Source organism: Phoca vitulina, unplaced genomic scaffold, assembly GCF_004348235.1.
Source record: "Phoca vitulina isolate PV1807 unplaced genomic scaffold, GSC_HSeal_1.0 scaffold1, whole genome shotgun sequence".
In the NCBI taxonomy this organism is placed as follows: domain Eukaryota; kingdom Metazoa; phylum Chordata; class Mammalia; order Carnivora; family Phocidae; genus Phoca; species Phoca vitulina.
The window spans coordinates 101867693-101887076 of NW_022589704.1; the positions used below are offsets into that span (position 1 = coordinate 101867693).

The 19384-nt window shown below is 55.5% G+C and overlaps 1 protein-coding gene across 1 annotated transcript in view; it reads right to left on the reverse strand.

The window, feature by feature from the left end:
- TFCP2L1 (transcription factor CP2 like 1) overlaps positions 1 to 19384 on the reverse strand; it is a 57418-nt gene that overhangs the window by 2863 nt on the left and 35171 nt on the right. The window contains exons 6-14 of the mRNA XM_032405185.1: positions 18780 to 18932; positions 15445 to 15555; positions 12594 to 12685; positions 10877 to 10925; positions 10693 to 10786; positions 8532 to 8622; positions 7707 to 7807; positions 4200 to 4342; positions 160 to 211 (exon numbers count right to left, since the gene is read on the reverse strand). Coding sequence (XP_032261076.1) covers positions 160 to 211; positions 4200 to 4342; positions 7707 to 7807; positions 8532 to 8622; positions 10693 to 10786; positions 10877 to 10925; positions 12594 to 12685; positions 15445 to 15555; positions 18780 to 18932 — 886 coding nt within the window. The remainder of the gene's footprint in view (positions 1 to 159; positions 212 to 4199; positions 4343 to 7706; positions 7808 to 8531; positions 8623 to 10692; positions 10787 to 10876; positions 10926 to 12593; positions 12686 to 15444; positions 15556 to 18779; positions 18933 to 19384) is intronic.

Consider the following 19384-nt stretch of genomic DNA (forward strand, 5'->3'; position numbering starts at 1 on the left):
GTTCTCACATCTCCAGGGCAGGGTTTCACAGGACATGAAACGGGAAACGTCCTTTTCCCCAGAAGATGTTCCCAGGTAATGTCTCTCGAGGGACCCACTGTGCAGGCAGGCCCCACTTAATTAAACAAGAAAAAGGGGTGTGCGGGGAGGGGGCTTTACCTTTTAAGGTACTGAGGATAAAACAAGACTCATCTTGGAAATTCTGCACCATCTGAAAGGCAAAAAGAGAGACCATGTCCCTTCAACAGTGAGTTCATACTATGAAAAGCCTCAGTGACACGGGGCCCAGCCACCGCAGGAGGCAGAAATGACAGTCACTGTGTTTGCACAAATGCAGGAAAATAGTTCCACTTAACACTCACTAAGGAAACACGAAACAAGATAATGTACAAGATGATCGCAATCGTAATTAACAAAACCTGAACATAAAGGACAGAAAGGAGCCAGGCAGGGAAGTGAAACGTTAACATTTAATACAGGACTACATGTTTGTTTGCTTTCGTTTTCCTTTTTCCTACTTACTAGGACCTCCAATCCCTATAACGGACACATTATAAGAGAATGTATGTGTATAATATCAACAAAGAAAAAAACTAAAGTGCTTAAAAAAAAAAAAAAACACCTTGGTAATTAATAGCCTCTGCATATCAGAGTCCTATGAGGACCAATATAAACATAGCACCACTCCCTATGTCTACAAAGTGGCAGGAATAGAACAATTACTCAGCCGCCTCCGCAGTTCTTGTTTTGGTTAACTACCAGGTGACCTTGGAGAAGTCAGCCTTTCCCCTTCTGGTCTCTGTGCCCCATCTGTAAAATGGGGCTGCTCCCATGACAAAAGAACAGAACCAATATATAGAACGATAGGAATTGGCCCCCACTGCTGGTGGAGCGTTAATCTCTACAACCACTTTACAAAGCTGTCCACAGGATTGGGTACCTTACTCCTCCGGGCCAGTGTCCTAGAGAAAGCCCTGCACGTGCACACACAAAGCACACCTAAGAACGCTGACAGCAGCACTGGCTGGTAAGAATGGGAACCGGAGGGGCACCTGGCTGGCTCAGTCTGAAGGGCATGCGACTCTTGATCTCGGGGTTGAGTTGGAGCCCCACGTGGGATGCAGAGATTACTTGCATAAAAACTTAAAAAAAAAGATAACTGGAAGCAGCCCCCATGTCAATCAGTAGTAGAAGCACGAACGAACTGTCACCTAATCACGTCACGCCATCCAGTGGGCCAGGGGCCTCCGGCAGCATCTCAACATGCGTGAATCTCAAAAATATAAAGTAAAATCAAAGAAAGTCACAGAAAAACATGCTATTATTCCACCTATATGAAGTTTTAAAATGGGCAAAATTAAAACAATATATTGAGAAGGAAAAGGGAATAATCAGTACAAAATTCAGACCAGCAGGTGGAGAGGTGGAGAGGTGGAGAGGTGGAGTGGAAGAGGAAATCAGCCCACAAAGAGGCTTCTAACATAATACTGCATTAACCTGAGCGCAGGTATTGGGCACTTACTTCTTCCTTAAACTGTAAAAATAAGTTCCATATACTCCTTGCATACATATGCCATACTTCACAATATAAATGGAAAAAGACTATTTAAAAAATATTTAAAACATACCCACAACACACATACTAGCTAACACGCAGCAAAACCCCTTTCCAAATTAAAAAAAAAATGCAACCCACATGTCATTGCCTCCTCTGGATTATTGCCCCAAATCCTGCAAATCCATCCACCTGTCGACCCCTGCCCCTCCCTGCGGAGCCTAATGATGCGTGAAGTACATTTATTCTATACTGCTGGCCTGCTCCCTCTAGGACTCCTGGCAGCCCAGCCACTTGGGCATGCGAAGCCCTACACAGAGCCCACATGGGCTTAATCAGTAACTCCCTTGTTTAATTAAGTGCCCTTGCACCTCAGGGGCCGGCTCGCGGCTGGCCGGGCTGCCTCCAGCAGTCGGGGCAATTAAGAACCAAAGGTTTCCAATTGATTCAGGGTTAAGAGGCAAGGAGACTTCGGGGAATAAGAATCGCCTACTTAGCTGAGGTAGCACTGTGGTTCTGTTCTCTGCTTCACTTGCTTAACTGCCCACTCGGGAGGGCACAGGGCGAGCTGGGGAAGGGACTTCCTGTAGGGACCCGTGACATGGCAAGGGTTCCGCACATTCTTGGCTTTTGTCTTCACCAAAGAAATTCATTCCGAAATGCAGGGTGCCGAGTTTTCCTGCGCCACCACGGCAGCCCACTGCTCAGGTGTAAGAACCTCCCTGGCTATTCTCAAGGAAGTGCTCAGGTCAGGAACCCTGGGCTCCAGTCTGTCTGGGAAGTGGGGATAGGGAAACAGCTGCCTGAGATTTCAATGGACTGATATGGAAGGAATTCTGACCAGGGGGCAAAACCAGCCAGTGGCAGATAAATGTACAGCTGGATCTCTGTTGCGCGTTTTAGGAATCCACACCTACACAATGCTCAGGCACACGACAGATGCCCGCACAAAACCTTATCTGGCAGAATCACATCCAAGCTAATACGCACTCCTCTAGGAAAAGAGTGGGGAAGACAAGTGCCTTTCACATTTGCCCTCCGCTGTTTTATATTTCCTGACTTATGCTGTGAATTTATTTTTTATTTTTAAGTAATCTCTGCACCCAACATGGGGCTCGAACTCACAACCCCGAGATCAAGAGTCTCATGCTCCCCCAACCGAGCCAGCCAGGTGCTCCACGAATTGCTTTTTAATTCAAGAGGAAGGAAACCACCAGCGCTTTGCCAAACTCCAGGACCAAACTCCCATGAAATGGGGACTCCCATTCAAGGGGCTCGGGCAATTGTAATGACAAGTGGGAATAGGATTATCACCGATAATGACAATATATGAAATATACAGACCATTATAAGCCTTACACTTTATATACTGTCAAATTTAAAGATCTCTCCATCACTTGCTCCCCAAAGTTAAAAGTGCCTAGCACCGTCAATTACCACGACCACCAGCTTATCTGGTATCTCCGGGTGCCTCACACTGTTTTGTTTTCTCATTTGCTCCTTACTACAACCTGCTCAGTGGGTGTAATGATCCCCATTTTATAGATGTGGAAACGGAAGCTCAAAGGGGTTAAGTAAATCTGCCCAGAGTCACACCGCTCCTAGCAGCAAGGTCCGGGTGGGAACACATGTCCGATTCCAGAGCCCACATTCTCTCTACTTCCCCAGACACCATTCATGTACCATTTCCTCTACAAAGATGCTCTCAGAGCTCCCACAATGGGCTTGCTGGGGTCTGCTGGGGGCTCAGGGTGCCACCCCTGCTCCCATCAGCCCAGCTCTGTTTCTCTAAAGGCGTCATTTCCGGGGAGGTGGGCTCTGCAGCTGGACGCCAGGGTTCCCACCCTAGCTCCACCCTTTACCAGCTGTGCGACCTGGGGCAATTACCTCTCTGGGCCTCAGTTTCTTACCTGCGAAATGCGATTTCACCCAGTTCATAGGGAGGCTGTCAGGATTAATAAATGAGTCACAACATGTGTACTTAGGACAGTAAGCAGTGAATAAATGCCGGCACTCCAGACTATTATTAGCAAGAGGAGGGGTCCAGGACAGAACAAGCTTAAAACGAGGCATCAGGAATGCCTAGATGTAGCTGCAAACCCTCCTTGGCCATGAGTGGGACCAGATCACTCTGTGCCCTCTGCCAGAGGCCACTCATGCCCCGCACAGATCTGTGCAGCCAAGGGCAGACCCAGGAAGGCCGTGGCACCTTCGCGGGTCAGCAGAGAAGGGCTCTGGGCTCCCATGTGACCTGCGTCCTCTCCACCACCCGGACCGCCGTCCATTCCACCGCCCCTGGGACCTGCCGCTCTCCCTCCTCCTGACTTCTCACAGCCCTGACTGTAAGCATCCCGGGGGCAGGGGTGCAGTCAACGCCACAGTTCCTGCATGGCGCACGGCCGGCCGAGGATGGGGTAAGGAGTGGATACTAGGTAGCTATTCAGAGCCTCGGAACTCCCCCCACCCGCCCGCCCCTGCACTCCAGGGGCAGCCAAGAGCCTGTGGCATGCAGACGAAACCCGCTCGCCATCTTTGGGCAGAAGTCATCCCCAAGCCCCAGCGGGGGCGTTTCTGGAGCAGGTCTGCCGTGCCTCCCTACGGCCCCGAGCCCCGGGCCACGAGCGGGGGTGGGGGCAGTGCTCACCTCGTTGCTCACCACCACGTGGATGCCCGTGGGGCCCTGCCGGTAGACTCGGTGGATATGCTGGGGGGAGATGCTGTACAGGCTGGCGATCTTCTCAACCAGCTCCAAGGTGGTCAGCTCTTCCAAGAAGATGGCATGGTACACTGGAGGGGCAAGGGACACGGCCTTCTATAGAACACAGCCCTGCTGAGGAGCCCGCCTACCCCCCCAGAATCAGTCCCTCGGTTGTACGGATACTCGTGCCCAGACTCATTCCGTGGGATCCGGCTGTAACAGGCACAAAGCCTCCGCACAGCCCAGCGGCAAGGGCAAGGCAGCCAGGCCACGGTCCTTCATTCCTGTACCAGCCTCCCTTGGGAGATCGTACGTAAAATGGAGAATTCCTGCATCCAGCCCGTACCCGATGACGCCCATGGCGGCGCAGAGGCTGGAGAGCTCTGCATCTCTAACAAGCTTCTCGTGATTCTGACGTGTGGCCAGACGCACACCCTTGCGAGAGGAAGAACTCCTGCATCCCCTTTCCTTTCTTTCCATGGCTCAGAGGGGTCACTAGATGGCTCCAGGGGGGCAAGAGCGGGATTTAAGGATAACTGCTACTTTTTAAAAAAATTTTATTTAAAATCTATGAATTAACATATAGTGTATTATTAGTTTCAGACATAGAGCTCAGTGATTCATCAGTCGTGTATAACACCCAGTGCTCATTACGTTACGTGCCCTCCTTAATGCCCATCACCCGGTTACCCCATCCCCCACCCCTCTCCCCTCCCCCAACCCTCAGTTTGTTTCTTATGATTAAGAGTCTCCTATGGTTTGTCTCACTCTCTGATTTTGTCTTTTTGTTTTTCCCTCCCTTCCCCTATGATCCTCTGTTTTGTTCCTTAAATTCCACATATGAAGAAGTCATATAATTGTCTTTCTCTGACTTACTTCGTTTAGCATAATACCCTCTAGTTCCATCCACGTCATTGCAAATGTCAAGATTTCATTTTTTGATGGCTGAATCATATTCCATTGTGTATATATACCACATCTTCTTTATCCATTCATCTGTCAATGGACATCGGGGCTCTTTCCATAGTTTGGCTACTGTGGACATCACTGCTATAAACACTGGGGTGCAGGTGCCCCTTCAAATCACTGTGTTTGTATCCTCTAGGTAAATACCTAGTACTGCAATTGGTGGGTCGTAGGGTAGCTCTATTTTTAACTTTTGGAGGAAGCTCCATACTGTCTTCCAGAGTGGCTGCCCCAGCTTGCATTCCCACCAGCAGTGTAGGAGGGTTCCCCTTTCTCCACAAGGGGTAACTGTGACCTGACATCACAAGGGTCTTGTCCTTGCCCTTCTCCACAGCACAAATACCACTCCGCTCCAGCACCGTGACCACAAAGGGAAGAGGGGCAGTGGGAGCACCACCAGCCCACTGGAAGAGAACACCGACCCGGAGGCCGGAAATGCTTCCTTATAGGAAACCCAGCTCTGTGGGTGCCCTGGGGCAGATGACTCAACACTCAGGGGGGCCTCAGGTTTCTCAAAAGCAAAGCACAACAGGATTAAACTAGAGGTTCCCAAACTCCTACCTCAACTGAGGAACCCCTGGTTTCAGAGGCCCTGTATTTCCAAAGCACATATGCACGTGCATGCGCGCGCACACACACAAACACACACACACACACACACACACACACACACACACACACACACACACCAGCTCCCTCTGAGAGGGGGTGGCAGAGGCCATGGCGTTCCAACCACACGACAGATTGGCCGTCCCAGGATTTCAGACAGGCTGACCCACCATCAGATTCTGTGCAGAGCATGGGGCCACCGCCCCTCCCAGTGCGGACAGCAGGTAAGAATGCCACAGCTCTTCTCTAGCATTGCCTTCTGTAACAGATTCGAATGTACTTTTGCTGCTTTTCAACATTTCAGAGCCCCTTCCGCTTTTTCTGAGTTCACTCCTCCAACAAATCAGGCTGGCCAGAAAGACCCAGACGGCTTGCAGGCCAGCGCGTTTTGTTGTAACCTGTGGTCACCAGCCTTTCCTGCCCCAGGTGAGTGTGGGGGCGGCCAGGAGTGCTGGGGGCAGCTGAATGGTCTGTGGGACACTCCTCTGAACGCCTCCCGAGCCACCTCTCCTCCAGGGCCGTGTTGGCGGCAGCTCGGGGAAACATGAGGCTCTAGAGTTGGCAATCCCAGGCTCATGTCCCAACTCAGCCACCCTAGAAGCAAGCCCTGGAATAATCTCTACACATCCCGGGGCCCCAGGGTGTGTGCGGGGGCAGCACCAGCACTTGGGGCCTCCATGAGCATAAATCACGAGCTCTGCTTGGAGCACCTGCCCTGAGCGGGTGCCATGCACGAGGCTGCCCTTTCCACATGTGCAGGAAACCCCAAGGCTCAAGATCTGTCCTTCACGGGTTAACAGCTGAGAAGCAGGGGAAGGACCTAGCCGTTCTCCAGAAATGTACAGGGGCCAGACGGAGGGCTCAGAAGCCAGCCCCCAGGGTCCGAATGTTTGGGTCCTGGCTCTGCCACGTACAATGCTGCCATCTGGGGGCAGTGATCCACCCTGTGCCTCAGTGTCCCCCCCAGCGAAACAACGTCACCAACAGTGCCTACTAGGAGAAGTGAGTAAGCGAGCACACAGGAAGCCCTTTGGACAGGGACTCGGTGAGCCTTCCTACTCCTCCGGTGCTCCCTCGCTCTCTGCAGACATACGCAGAAGAGCACGGACTCTGCAGCTGGAGACCAGCCGCTGGTCAGACCGTCAGCACTCACAGACGCTCAGAAGCAAGGCGCTTTGCCTTACACGCCTTGTCTCGCCGAAACCTCCCACCTCTGGGGGTAGCGTCGCTAACTGCACGTGCAGAAGCAGATGCACGGGCCCTGATACCCTGCCCAAGGCCACACAGCCAACACACGGCATGGCCAGCACTGGTGTCCAGACTCAGCTGACCTCGATGCTTCTGTCCTCTCACCAAACTGCCTCCAAACTGCCAACCCAGAAGAGTCACGTGCCCCTGAGGTACCTCCAGCTCCTGCAGCCGTGCTCCTTTGCCCTCGGGCAGCCGCCAAACCAAATGGGGAAGACTCGTCCAGCTGGGGGGACACCACAGGAGGAAGCGCTCCGGGAATCAGGCCATCGAGCGTCACTAGCCTGGGAGCCGGAAGGCCTGATGCCCAATTCAACCACGAGTGGCTAAGCAAGCGGCTGTCGGGGGACACATCCCCTCTCTGGGCCTGCTCCCCAGGGAGCAAATAAGTAAGCTGGACCAGCTGTTCCGGGACAGGACTTCCACCTTAAACATTTCAATCCCAGGAGGAAGTTTAACAAAAACTCATCCTTCGGAAAAAAAAAAACCCTCTGAGAAAAGCAGAGTGAGGTGATCGGTGGACATGTTCTGGGCAAGAGGACTCATGTTGCTGCTGTGTCTTCTTGTGACCTGGCCACCCGGTAACCGGCCCTGGGTTGGCGGGGCAGGGGAGGGCTCCCCACAACTCACCACACAGACTGCTGTCCCCACCACCATCCCGCTTCTGCAACGGTGCTCGGTTCTGCTCCAGCTCCTGACAGACGTAAATGGTCATCTTTGGCCTCACATTCCTGGCAGGAGGAGGGGAAATAAATAGCAGGTATTGGGGGAGGGGGGTGGTGGGGAGGAATGTTCCAGAACGTTCCAGAACACAGGGTGGAACTAGCAGAGAGGATTCAGGGAGAAGAAAGGAGGCCGCGGGGATGCAGAAGGCCTTTGGCTGGGCCTCTACGGCTTCATGCAGGTTTGCCCAGAGGCAGAGGGATGGGCCAACCCCTCCAAGTCCTGTAAGCTGCCATGAGGGCGCTCTGCCCAGAACACGCGTCTCAAGATACAAGGTGTTTTTCAGGGCGATAACAAGAGCAAACACTTTCTCTGGCTTACCCTGTCCCAGGCACCATTTCCAGAACTTCACATGCCTACCTCATTTCATCCTCACACACCTAGGGTGCTGGAACCACGGCCCTCATTTTACAGAGGAGGAAACCAAGGCTCAACAGGGGTTAGGACTTTCATCTAGTGTACAACTCTTAAGAGGCAGGCCTGAGATGCACACCCAGTCTCTCGCCCTCACTCTAAAACTGTGCTGTCCATGCGTGAAAGGGAAATGAGATTTAAAACTCGCTTGGTCAGTCACATTAGCCTGAGACCAAGTGCCCCACAGCCACATCTGGCCAGGGTTGCTGGACTGAACAGCGTGGCCCTGAACATTTCCACTGCAGCAGACCCAGCCCAGCCCTGGCTGAGATGGGGCTCCCTGCCATACCCTGCGTCCAGCTGGAAACTGACACCCACCGGCCTTTGATGGCATTGAAGAGCCGGATCCCATCTGCAGGGCCACAGATCTGGACCAAATCGTCTCGAGACATCTTGAGCAAGTCAGCACCTAGGCAGGGAAGTGGGGCCGCCCGTTAGTGGGACACATAGAAAAGCTTCTGTCCTCAGGCACCTGCAGACATTGCACGGTGGGCAGGGGACAGGGAAGTCAGCCTCATGCTCAGGGGGCACTGGACATTCCACGGAGACAGAAACAACAAAAAGCTAAACATCAGGAAATCACAGCCCCAGAGATGAGTGGTGTTCTCAAAGGTCAGCAGAACAGACGGACATTTACAAAAGCCGACAGGTCCTCACCAGCTGAGCTCCCCATCCCTCCCTCTGTACCGTTTACTGCCATATAACACAGTGCACGTAACCTAGCACAGGCCGCTGATGACACGCGCACTTGTCTAAATGCAGAAGTGCACAGCTATCTGCATGCGGCCACTGGGAGTGAGAGGCAGAACGTTCCCACCTCCCGCTGGCCCCCCAGGCCGGCCACTCCCCCGCCTCTGGGGAACCACCATCCTGACTCCTCGCGCTTAAAAGTCGTGCTGGCTTCTTTGAAATTTACGTAAGCGGAATGGAATAGGATGTACTTTCCTACGTCCGGCTCCCGGCCTCCAAGTCCTGTTTAAGGGCTCATTCACGCTGTCTGTGGTTAGAGATCATTCATGGCCATTATCAGGTATTATTCATTGCATGAATACGCTACAATCATGTGTCCATTCTCTGCTGATGGGCACGGGGGTTGCTCCCAGCTGGGAGAGATTATGAATAAAGATCTATGAACATCCTTATCTGTGGATGCAGTCCCTTCCTCAAAGCCCAAAGAGTCCCTTAGAGCCTTATGCCCATATGGCCTCTCCAAGGGACAAGTATGCTATCAGCCTTCTGCTAAAAACCAGCCAGCGGCCACATGGCCAGGAGCGACGATATCCAACCCCCTTTTCCTGCCATGGTTCAGATGCAGTTCCAGGCATAATTCTGCAAGCACAATGGCTCCCACTACATAAGGAGTAAAAGCGCCCAAAACCCCTCCATTGTTCTACCAGGCCCCTCGGTCCCTCTCTGACCTCACCTCCTTCCCCAGTCCACTTAGCCCCACTCACCTGGGTGCCCAGCTCTGTGGCCACACACCAGGCAGGCCCCCACCTTGTGGCCCTTGCACTTCTCCCCCCCCCCCCCGCCTGGACATTTCACTGTCCCCATACCCACTTGGCTCACTTCCTCCCCTGGGCCCAGCCCCTGCTCAAGGGCACCGTCTTGGGAAGGCCTATGCTGAGCAACCCCCTTCCCGCCCCAAAAATGGCAGCATCCCTCCCTGCTCCTCTCTGACCAGAGCCAGATCCCTCCTCTGAGCCTGCCCACCACCAAAGGGTCACACTGCACTGAAATGCGTGCTTCACAAATCTGTGCAGACTCAAAGCTGCAAGCTCCTGAGGACGGGGTCCCCGGCCGACCCTCCTCGTACCTGCCTCCCCCAACACCAACGAAGTTCTTGCAAAAGCTGAGCTGAGACAACCATGTGTGGTTTTCCTTCCCCTCTCACAGATGTCCTTGGGAGCCACTCCTCTAGTTCTGGGTCAAAACTTTATTCCTGGTCACTGTGGATTGACTCGACTTGGTGGCAGGGTTCACTGCTCCGTTTACCCTTATGCCAGACAGCCCTGGCTCCGGGTCTCTGTCTGCCGGCCCCTCCGGTAAGAGTGTAAAGGAAGAAGCAGCCTCCCCTTCTCCCCTGTGGCTTCACCACCATCTCCCAGGTCGTGGCTCCGGAGACAGCGTGACGGATGGGCGGCATGGTGGTGGGAAAAGTGCCAAGAAGGCTTGCTGAGTGTGCCGCAGCCCGCCTGGCGCAGGGGGCCCTTCCCGGGCAGACTAGGGCCCACCCCAGGGGACCCAGATGGTCCTCCCTGGAAGCCACACTCGACTGGAAACTCCGAGGGGCAGGGCTTCCTATTTTAGCACTTGGCCCAGGGTCAGCAAAAAGTAAGCGAGCGACCCACGCCACACTGGGTCCCCAGGAACAAACCACGGCCCGGCAGGCAGTGCGGGCAAGTCCAGGAAGGCAACTGGCTTTGTGAAGTGCTTCTAAGATGCCTGTGGGTTTTAAGAACACCACAGAGATGCTCACCCGAGAAGCTGGCGAAGAGGCGGCAGAACTGTGAGAACCTGTTTCGGTGGAGCCACTGCTGGGCATCGTGGATCGAGGCTGACGGAAGCAGGTGCTGCAGGCGGAGAGAGGAGGGGGCCTTGACATGACCACGCCGGGGCTGCCCAGGGACACGCGGCCAGAGAGCCCGGCTGCAGACACTTACATCATTGCCCAGGGGCAGGGTCTCCACCGGGTGCGTCGGAGAGCTGTTCCTGCAAAGGAAGAGACCCGGTGATCAGCTGCGGGGACAGTCCCTTCTCCCAGCCCGGCGCTCTCCCCTCCCCTCATGGAATGGCACTCCCTTGTAAATGCAGCAGGGCCTCAAGAATTTCCCAGGTCAGAGACACGTAGGCGGAACTGCCCACACAATCCCTCAAAATCCCTGACCAACCCTTCAGGGCAGACACATTCTGACTAGCAACACAGCCAGGCCAACAAATCACCCCTCCACCCCGAGCTTGGGGTTTGTTTGCATCAGATTCCCTCCCACGCAGATCCCCCACCAGCCTCGGCCCCAGGGGAGGGCAATCTGCCCAAGGAGCCCCAGGTGCCGTTTGGGTGCCTGGACAGCGGCAGCCAAACCCCCCTCTGCGGAGACAAGAGAGTGCTGCGGGCTCCTGGGGAGGTATCCCGCCCTGAACAGGCAGGCCGCAGCGTGGCATCCATCCACGAGGAGAACATTCTCATGGCTGGAGACACACCGCCCTCCCTCCGGGGCTCACCCATGGGGAAGGCACAGACCTGAACACCTGGATTTTTTTAAATTAAGAGAAAGATACATCTTTAAATGACCCTCCCAGACAGACACCGTGGAGAAGGCACAACGTGGATGGACGTAGGTGTCTCATTCTATGTTTAAAATGACAACCTGGTAAGTGTTACTTTGCGTGCACCTTACCACAGTAGCAATGAGGAAAAGGCCCTTGCTGGGATGACCCGCAGACCGGTCGTCAGCGACAAGAGCTGCCCTTCGTCCAGTGTCCGTGAGGCACCGGGCGCCTTACACAGTCCCCCCGTCTCTGCGTGAATCCTCACTCCCTTGGTAGCGGAGAAAGTGAGGCTGAGGGAGGTTTAGGAGCTCACCCCTAGAAAGGGGGGATTTAACACTTGGTCCACCTGAATCTGAGCATGACACCTTGGCTATGTGCGCCCCCTTCTCAGGGGGGCCCCTCGTGACCTTGTGAAATCAAGTTCATGGACACTCTCACTCTCCCGTTAGTAAAGTTCTCTGTATGCCAAGCATGGGCTTTGAGGAGCCCACAGGTCCCACGCCTACCTGCTGAACCTGCCTGGTGTCTCCCTGCTCCCCGCTGCCCCCCAGAAACAGGATCAGGATATGCGCAGCTATCACAGGGCGCCGTGAGCCCTTCCTGTGCCACGCAGCCCGGGACGGGTCGGACCGATGCCCGCCAACCCCTGCACAACGGTCACCTTACAGTCTGTGTGGCCTGTGCATTTGCAGAGCCGGGGGACCAGGAGTGAGGCCACTCCCGTGTTACAAGCCCTGAAACATCCTGCGCTGACCCATGCTACCTGGAGAATGCGCACAAGCACCCGGAAAGAACCAGGACGGGCCCTCGCAGCCGCTGAGCCACCCGAACGGCTGCTCCTAAGGCCCCATCTGTCTAGAAGGCCATTCTGCCCACCTGCTTCTACGGGGGGGAAGGGGTGGGAGGGCGGGTTCTGGGCTGCTGCCCCAGCAGGCAGTGTTTACAGAAGCGTGTCCAAGCACAGAAAACGTGCACATATTCAAAGTGCCTCCCTGCAACCCACACTGGTGTCAGCACACCAAAGGGGGAAGACACAGGGAAGAAGATCAAGAAAGGAGCCGAGACCCATCATCACTCCAGGACCTCCGAAGGGAAAGACGGCGGACGTACCCTTCGCCAAGGCCGAAGCTGTTTGGAGAGCCATTGTAGCTTGGAGACGGGGCGCTGTTCACTTGGTAGGCCATGTCCGGCCACGGGGAGCACTGCAGAAAGAGCACAAGGCGGCAGTGACTCGCGGGCCGTGGTAGTCAGGAGGAACTCGGGCCACAGAGGTGCTGACCCGGCTCCTCTCCCCCACCAAACCAGCATCCATCGAGGCCAGCGCAGGAAACCACGGATCCCTCAACATGCCCCCACATTCTCCCAGGGACCACAGGAGGCAGTGAAGTGTGGGTTTACTAGGGCCACACCCAAGAAATCAAGCACGGCAGAGATGAGACCTGAGATTCAGCCATTCCCAGAGCAAGCAAAGCAAGGCATGCGTCTCCGTGAGCTTCCTAGCAGTCGAACCAACGAAGGAAAGAAACCTCATCAGTCACCTGGGTCCACAGGAAAAGAGAGCTGACAACAGAGACCAGCTGCCTAGAGGGCAGGGTTTCCAGGTGTAGATGAATGTATGCCCACACATGAAAGAGGGAGCACTGGACACGGATAACTTCCAAACAAAAATCATCAGTGAAGTTCAGTACTGGGGCGCCTGGGTGGCTCAGTCAGTTAAGCGTCCAGACTCTTGGTTTCAGCTCAGGTCATGCTCTCAGGGTCATGAGATGGAGCCCCGCGTCAGGCTCCATGCTCACCAGGGAGTCTGCTTGTCCCTCTCCCTCTCCCTCTGCTCCTCCCCCTATTCTCTCGCTCCCTAAAATAAATAAATAAAAATCTTACCAAAAAGTTCAGTACTAAAACCTGCACTATTTGAAAACAGAATCGGCCGAAAGGCCCTGGAGAGCATGAGGCATGTGAGCACCTCCAAGAGCAGGCCAGCCCCTCTGGACATCATTCTACGTGTGTTTGTTACATGTCAGGTGTCCTGCTAGGAGCTAAGGGAGACAAAGAAAACACGAAAGACATGATCCTTGACCTCAAGGCACTTCTTGTGCAGAAGCCAAAAATGAACATATGTGAGAATCGCCCAAAGAAAGCAAAGACATACAGGTTTGGCCTGTTGGGGAAGCCAGCGGACAAAGTATTCATTTCTTCCCTTCCCTGTGATGACACCTCTTTGGAGACAGCCAATTTGAAGCATTCCTAAGATTTACTATCACCCACCAAGCCACAGGTTGGTAAATATTTAACTCTGTTGTGCATGGGGGCTGGAATTTCGTGGAGCTGAGGAGGAAAAGCCGACAACCTGTCACCTGGCAAGGTCATGGGCCAGGTGGGGGTTTTGACCAACCACACCACGCTCTGAGATGGGCTTGGAAGGACATGGTCTAAAGCACCCCTGGCCATCAGGTGGAGGTCAGAGGAGAGTCAGGAGCAGAGAGGTTGAGGCTCAGCCTAGAAGGGAAAGGTGTCTGGAGGCAGAGGGCTGTGGGAGCATGGAGGGCACCCTGGGGCGCCCCCACGGAGGGGACTAGGGCCTGGGGAGAACTAACTGGTCTGAGCGCTAATTCACAAATGCAGGGCCTAGCACTGCTTTGCTGCTGCGAGTAAGCCAGGCTCTTCCGGCGCCAGGACCCTGTTACCCTGAGCCTGATAAAACACCAGCACGGATCTGTCTCTACCGCAAAATTAGCTTCCGTACTCTATCTTGTTGCAAATACCCTTCTGCACATGGCTTATTACACATGCTCGCTCACACACACACACACACACACACCTCATCAGGCAGGACTGGCCACCATTCTCTTAGGTGCTCTGTGTCCGGGCCTCCTCTCCTCGCTTAACACAGTCTTAACCCCCACCATGGCCGGTGCCGGGCCTCATGTATCTGTGGAGGGCTTTCTGAGCACGTCAAATTATTCAACAAACAAACACCCATGAGCTGGACTGATTGCAGAATGCAGTGGAGAATAGTTGTTTAAAAAACAACAACAGAGCCCAGAAAGAAGTGGCCCAGTGGTGACCAGTGGCAGGAGGAAGAAGCACCTGAGACAGTGAGTGTCTCAGAAGTAATGTTGGACACAAGGATGGTGGGAGCAGGGCGCTGTCGGAGTCTGGGTTAGGAGGAAATGCATTCCAGTATCCATCCAAACAACAGGGCAGCAAAGTAGTTCACACCCCCTGACCTGGCGAGCCCACTCTGAGAACGGAAGCCTGCAGAGATCTCTACCGTATGCAGAACTTCACGCGCCCAGGGTCACTTGCTGCTCCCTGTTGACACAGCAAGAGCCCAGAAAGCACCAAACGTCCACCCACAGGCCATCTATCTACACAACGGAGGCCACGCCTCTGGATAAAGAACTAGAAAGCTCTTTATGAACAGATGGGGAACAGACTCCAAGCCAGGCTATTAGATAAAGCAAGCAAGTTACAGAACAGCATGTCTGTGTACACTCTTGGGTGTAAAAGCAGCGGGCGTGGATGAATTGGAGGAACTGGCTTCACTGGTAGAGAAAGCTGGGCCATGTACGTGAGGACCCAGAGACACCAGGCGCCCTGGGGAAGGAAAGCTCGAGGCCAGGACAGTTTGGAGAGAGGTATTTTCTGATGTATATACACTCTCTTCTATTGGATTTTGGAGCTTTACCTATTAAAACAATAGTCACCAGATTCTGGAAAGTGCAAACGGCAGCACCAGGCTGGAAGGTATTTCGGAAACCCCGTCCCGGCCCCCGGGCCTCATCGCATGAACCACAGCTCTGGACCCGGGAACCTACCACAACTTCATGGGCGCTTTCAAAAGAGACATTTACCCACAGTGGGCGCTCTTCCCAAGAGTCTAAACCAACAGCGCGCCATCATCCTGCTCCTGGCAGAAGGCTGGGCGGGTGGGCCGCACCCCGGCAGTAGGCCAGCTCACCTCTGTGAGAATGGTGGTCTCGTAGGACGGCTGGTACTTCTCCTTCTCCTGGGCAGTTCTTTTCTCCATCTTTTCCCGGTCAGTCTTCTGTTTCCGGTCAGCTCCCTTGGGCTACAAGTGCAGAGCACGGGAGTCCAATTAGTCCAAAGTGAGCAGAGGCGGCTGTCAGAGAAAGACCCGGGGCTCGGCGACAGTCCCCAAGGCCTGCGCACCCCCGGCCTCTCCCCAGGGCCCAGGAGTCCAGGCAGGATCCTCCCTCACCTCCCAGGCGTCAAGCACACGGTCCTCCTCCTGGAGCCCTTCCTCACCTGAGGGAACTCACGGCCTGCTACGGGGTCCTGCCACTCAGCTGCTCAGGGGGAAACGCTTGGAAATAATCTCTACCAGGGGCTGCTGGCTCATGGACAAAACCCTTAAGAGCCACAGCAAACTGCAATGCGTTCCTTGGGTTACCGGTGGAGGGCAAAGGAAGTAGAAGTCAGGGCTGCGGGTGGGAGTTTGGTGTGCACCTGCGTGCTGGGAAATCCTGGACGCATCATGAAGGCCTCCCTCCTCCCAACTCCAGGACTAGCGTGCAGCTCCCCGCTCACACGCCCCACACAGGGTAACCCCTCCAACCTCACAGAGCCTATGCTGGGCACCCGGCAAACGTGAGCAACTCACAGAGGCACTACTATCCTGTCATTTACAGGTAAGGAAACTGAGGCTCAAGTGACTTGTCAAGAATGGAGAAGAACCTGCTCTGGCTGGTCCGGGTCTTCAAAAACAAAAACCCGAAGCAGAAGCAAGTGTTGACCAGGTCAAGAATCCAAGAGAGCGTGTCCAGGTATATATCACCACCAGGCTGGCCCACCAGCCCTGCTCCTGGGACACTCTGGACAGCCTGTGACTATCACCTTCTGTGATTTCACAGCCTGCTTGGTGGTTTCCGACATTAAGCCTCCAAGCAGCCCCAGAGCCCAGAACTGAGTGGTCTCCCTGCGGATGCAGTGGACCGTGCACGGTGCGCAATCAGTGAAAACAACCCGTCCTCAGGCGTGATGTCACCTTCAGGGACTTCCATCCCAGAATGCACCTTCCTCAGGCCACACAGCTTTTCATTTCCAGCTCAAGAGCGTTCTAGGAGACCGCCCTCGGGGTGATGTGATACCCATGTCAGACAGAGGCGGGTTTGCAGGGAGTCCTCTGGGGACAGGGATGACAGATCTGGTGTTCAGAGAAAGACCAGGCATGCAGCACTATACCCCAGTCACCTGCTCCCCCGGCTCCTGCCCCTAACAGGAGGCTCTTCCTCCCTGTCCAGAAGCCATAGGGCGAGCCTGCGTGTGGGGACGGCACTTGTCCCAGTGAGGCCTGTGGAGAGCTGGCTGGTCAGAGAGGGGTCCTGCCTGTCCTGTCAGAGGCCCTGACACCCCCCCAGAGCCTGAGCCTTGCTCCAGCAAGCAGGAGGCTTCCCCGTGACGAGGGTGACTGGGGGTGGAAGAATGACAGCCAAGTTGGTGAGACTCTGCCTGGCGCTTGCACGCAACTGCTTGAACTGCTTCTGTGACGGGGCTGGGTGCACGGGGTAGCCACACCTCCCCGGGCATTCTGAGAAGCCAGTTTCAGGTGACTGGGGCCCCTACGCCCCTGCAGGAGATGCCAAGGCCTTCCTTGGGTCACTCAGAGAAGGCAGCTTCCGGATCAATTCCCGTGATAGCTGGTGTGTGGTCCAGAAGCCTGGTGGGCAGAGCCCTCACCCCTGAACTTCTGCCTCGAGGTGTAGACAGGGGAGCTGGCGGGGGCCATGGGAAGGCCTAGGCACTCCGGCGGGGGGAGACACTGTCCGTCTCTCCTGCTGCCCCGTGCGGCCTCTGAGCCCCAGGAATTCCACTGGATGCCACTGGACCTGAGCACAAGGACGGCCAGCAGGACCACAGATGTGGTGTATAAGACGAGGACAGAGGTGTGACCGGGGACAGGCAGAGACATCCAGTGGCGCAGCTGTGGGGCCGTCCACGGGAGGTCAGCACCGCGAGATCCCGGAGCGGGCAGTAAAAAGGAAGACCAGAGGCCGCGGCGCCCACTGCACTGGTGGACGGGCTCAGTGCAGGAGTGCTAGTCAAAGACGGCCACGTCCTAATCCCCAGGACCCCTGAGGCTGTCAGCTCCCAAGGCTGCAGGCGGAATTAGGACTGCAAGCAGTGGGAGAAGGGGACAGGAAGATGAGCCTGCGGCATCCCAGAGGGTCCAACGTAATCACGGGGCCGGTAAAGGTGGGCAAGGGAGTGGGGAGAGGAGGCTGGAGCGGTGTGACCCCAAGAGCCCAGCGCTCTTGCCAGGCGGACGGGCCACAGGCGAGGAACGCAGAGGCCTCTAGAAGCTGGCAAAGGGAAGGAGAGGGAGCCTCCGGAAAGGAATGCAGCCCTCCTCACACCTTGACTGTAGCCCAGTGAGACCTCGTCGGACTTCTGACCGCCAGCCCTGAGAGGTAATACGCGTGTGTGGCTTGAAACCACTAAACCTGTGGTCATTTGTTCCAGAGGCAACAGGAAACAACTATGGTGGGCTTGACTGCAAGGAGTCATCGTCCCGAAGCAGGTTTCTGAAGAGTGCTACCGCTCTGGCACAAAAGACAATCTCACGCTCCCACCACGGCCCATGCCTTCCCACCTGGGGCGGCATCGCTAACTGAGCCAGGGCCCACCCCTCCCTCACCCCTGCGGACGCCACAGGCTCTGCTGCGACCCTGCATCTCCCCAGGCCACGCAGGACCCTGGGCTGCAGCACCGGCCACCGACCATGTCTAAGATGCATCGGTCCAGACAGCTGAGATGAAAAGTAGTGAACAGGCAACGGCGGGGGGGCGGGGGGGGGGGGGGACACAGGCAGGAAGGAAAAGAGAGGAGATGCCTCCAAACATGTTTCCTTCTCCAGCAGGAGGCCGCGACACAGGGAGCTCTACGGCCTCGGGCCCTCCATAAGAACATCTGGGGCCAGGACTCCCGCACGGGGTCTCCTGCCGGGATTTTTAAGGAGAATCTAATGGGCAACTACAGAATCTGTGGCCAACTACAAAGCGCTTGGGAAGAAAACGAAAACCTAAACACGTGCAAGTCCCGGCAGTCTTACAAAGTAGAGCTGGGCACAGCCACCCGTGATGGGCACGACAGAAGGTGCCCCCGCACAGGACGCCCACAGCGGGCAGCCCCGCCAGCCCACGACGTACAGACTCACACTCCTCAGGGGCCCAGGCTCATGGGACGCCGGGCTTGCGCGGCTGTCACTGTCGAGCACAGGCGGGGACCCCACGGGCACGGCGGCCACAGGTGTGCAGTGCGGCAAGGACGTCCTACCTTGAACACCTTGATCTGGCAGCTGGCTGAGTGCAAGTGCTCTGTGTACTCCCCATTCTCGTTCTGCTTAAATGTATCAATCTGCACCCGGAAAGGCACCCCCTTCTCGCCGCCGTGCTTCCGGGGAGTGAACTCTGTGCTGATGCAGTGCACCTGGAAGGGGAAATGTGGGCCAGTAGCAAGGAGAAGGGTGAAGCCAGGCCCTGGACTCCTCAAGGGCCCCTCGCCAAAGGTAGGTTTCCATCCTGCCTCGTCAGGTGCACACCTGCCTCAGCCTCCCCGCTCTCCCACCCACACTCCCCTCAGGGCGATGGGCTCCCCGTGCCCCCTTTACAAAGGACACGCCCTCCCACCTTTGTCCCTTGACCTTGGAGGCCCTGCCTGAGCAGCTGCGTCCTCGCCACTGCTCAGGCCCACGGGCCCCAGCGGCCCCAGCGGCCCCAGCCTCACTCCCTCCCCCCCCTTGGCAGAGCCCACAGACTGCACAGCTCTGTCCCCAGTGGCCCTGGTGTCCCGGTTACTCGGGCCAGGCCAGGAGCAGGACCGGGAGGCTAGAACCATTTCTATGTTACTATATTGTAACACTATACTAATACTATACTATA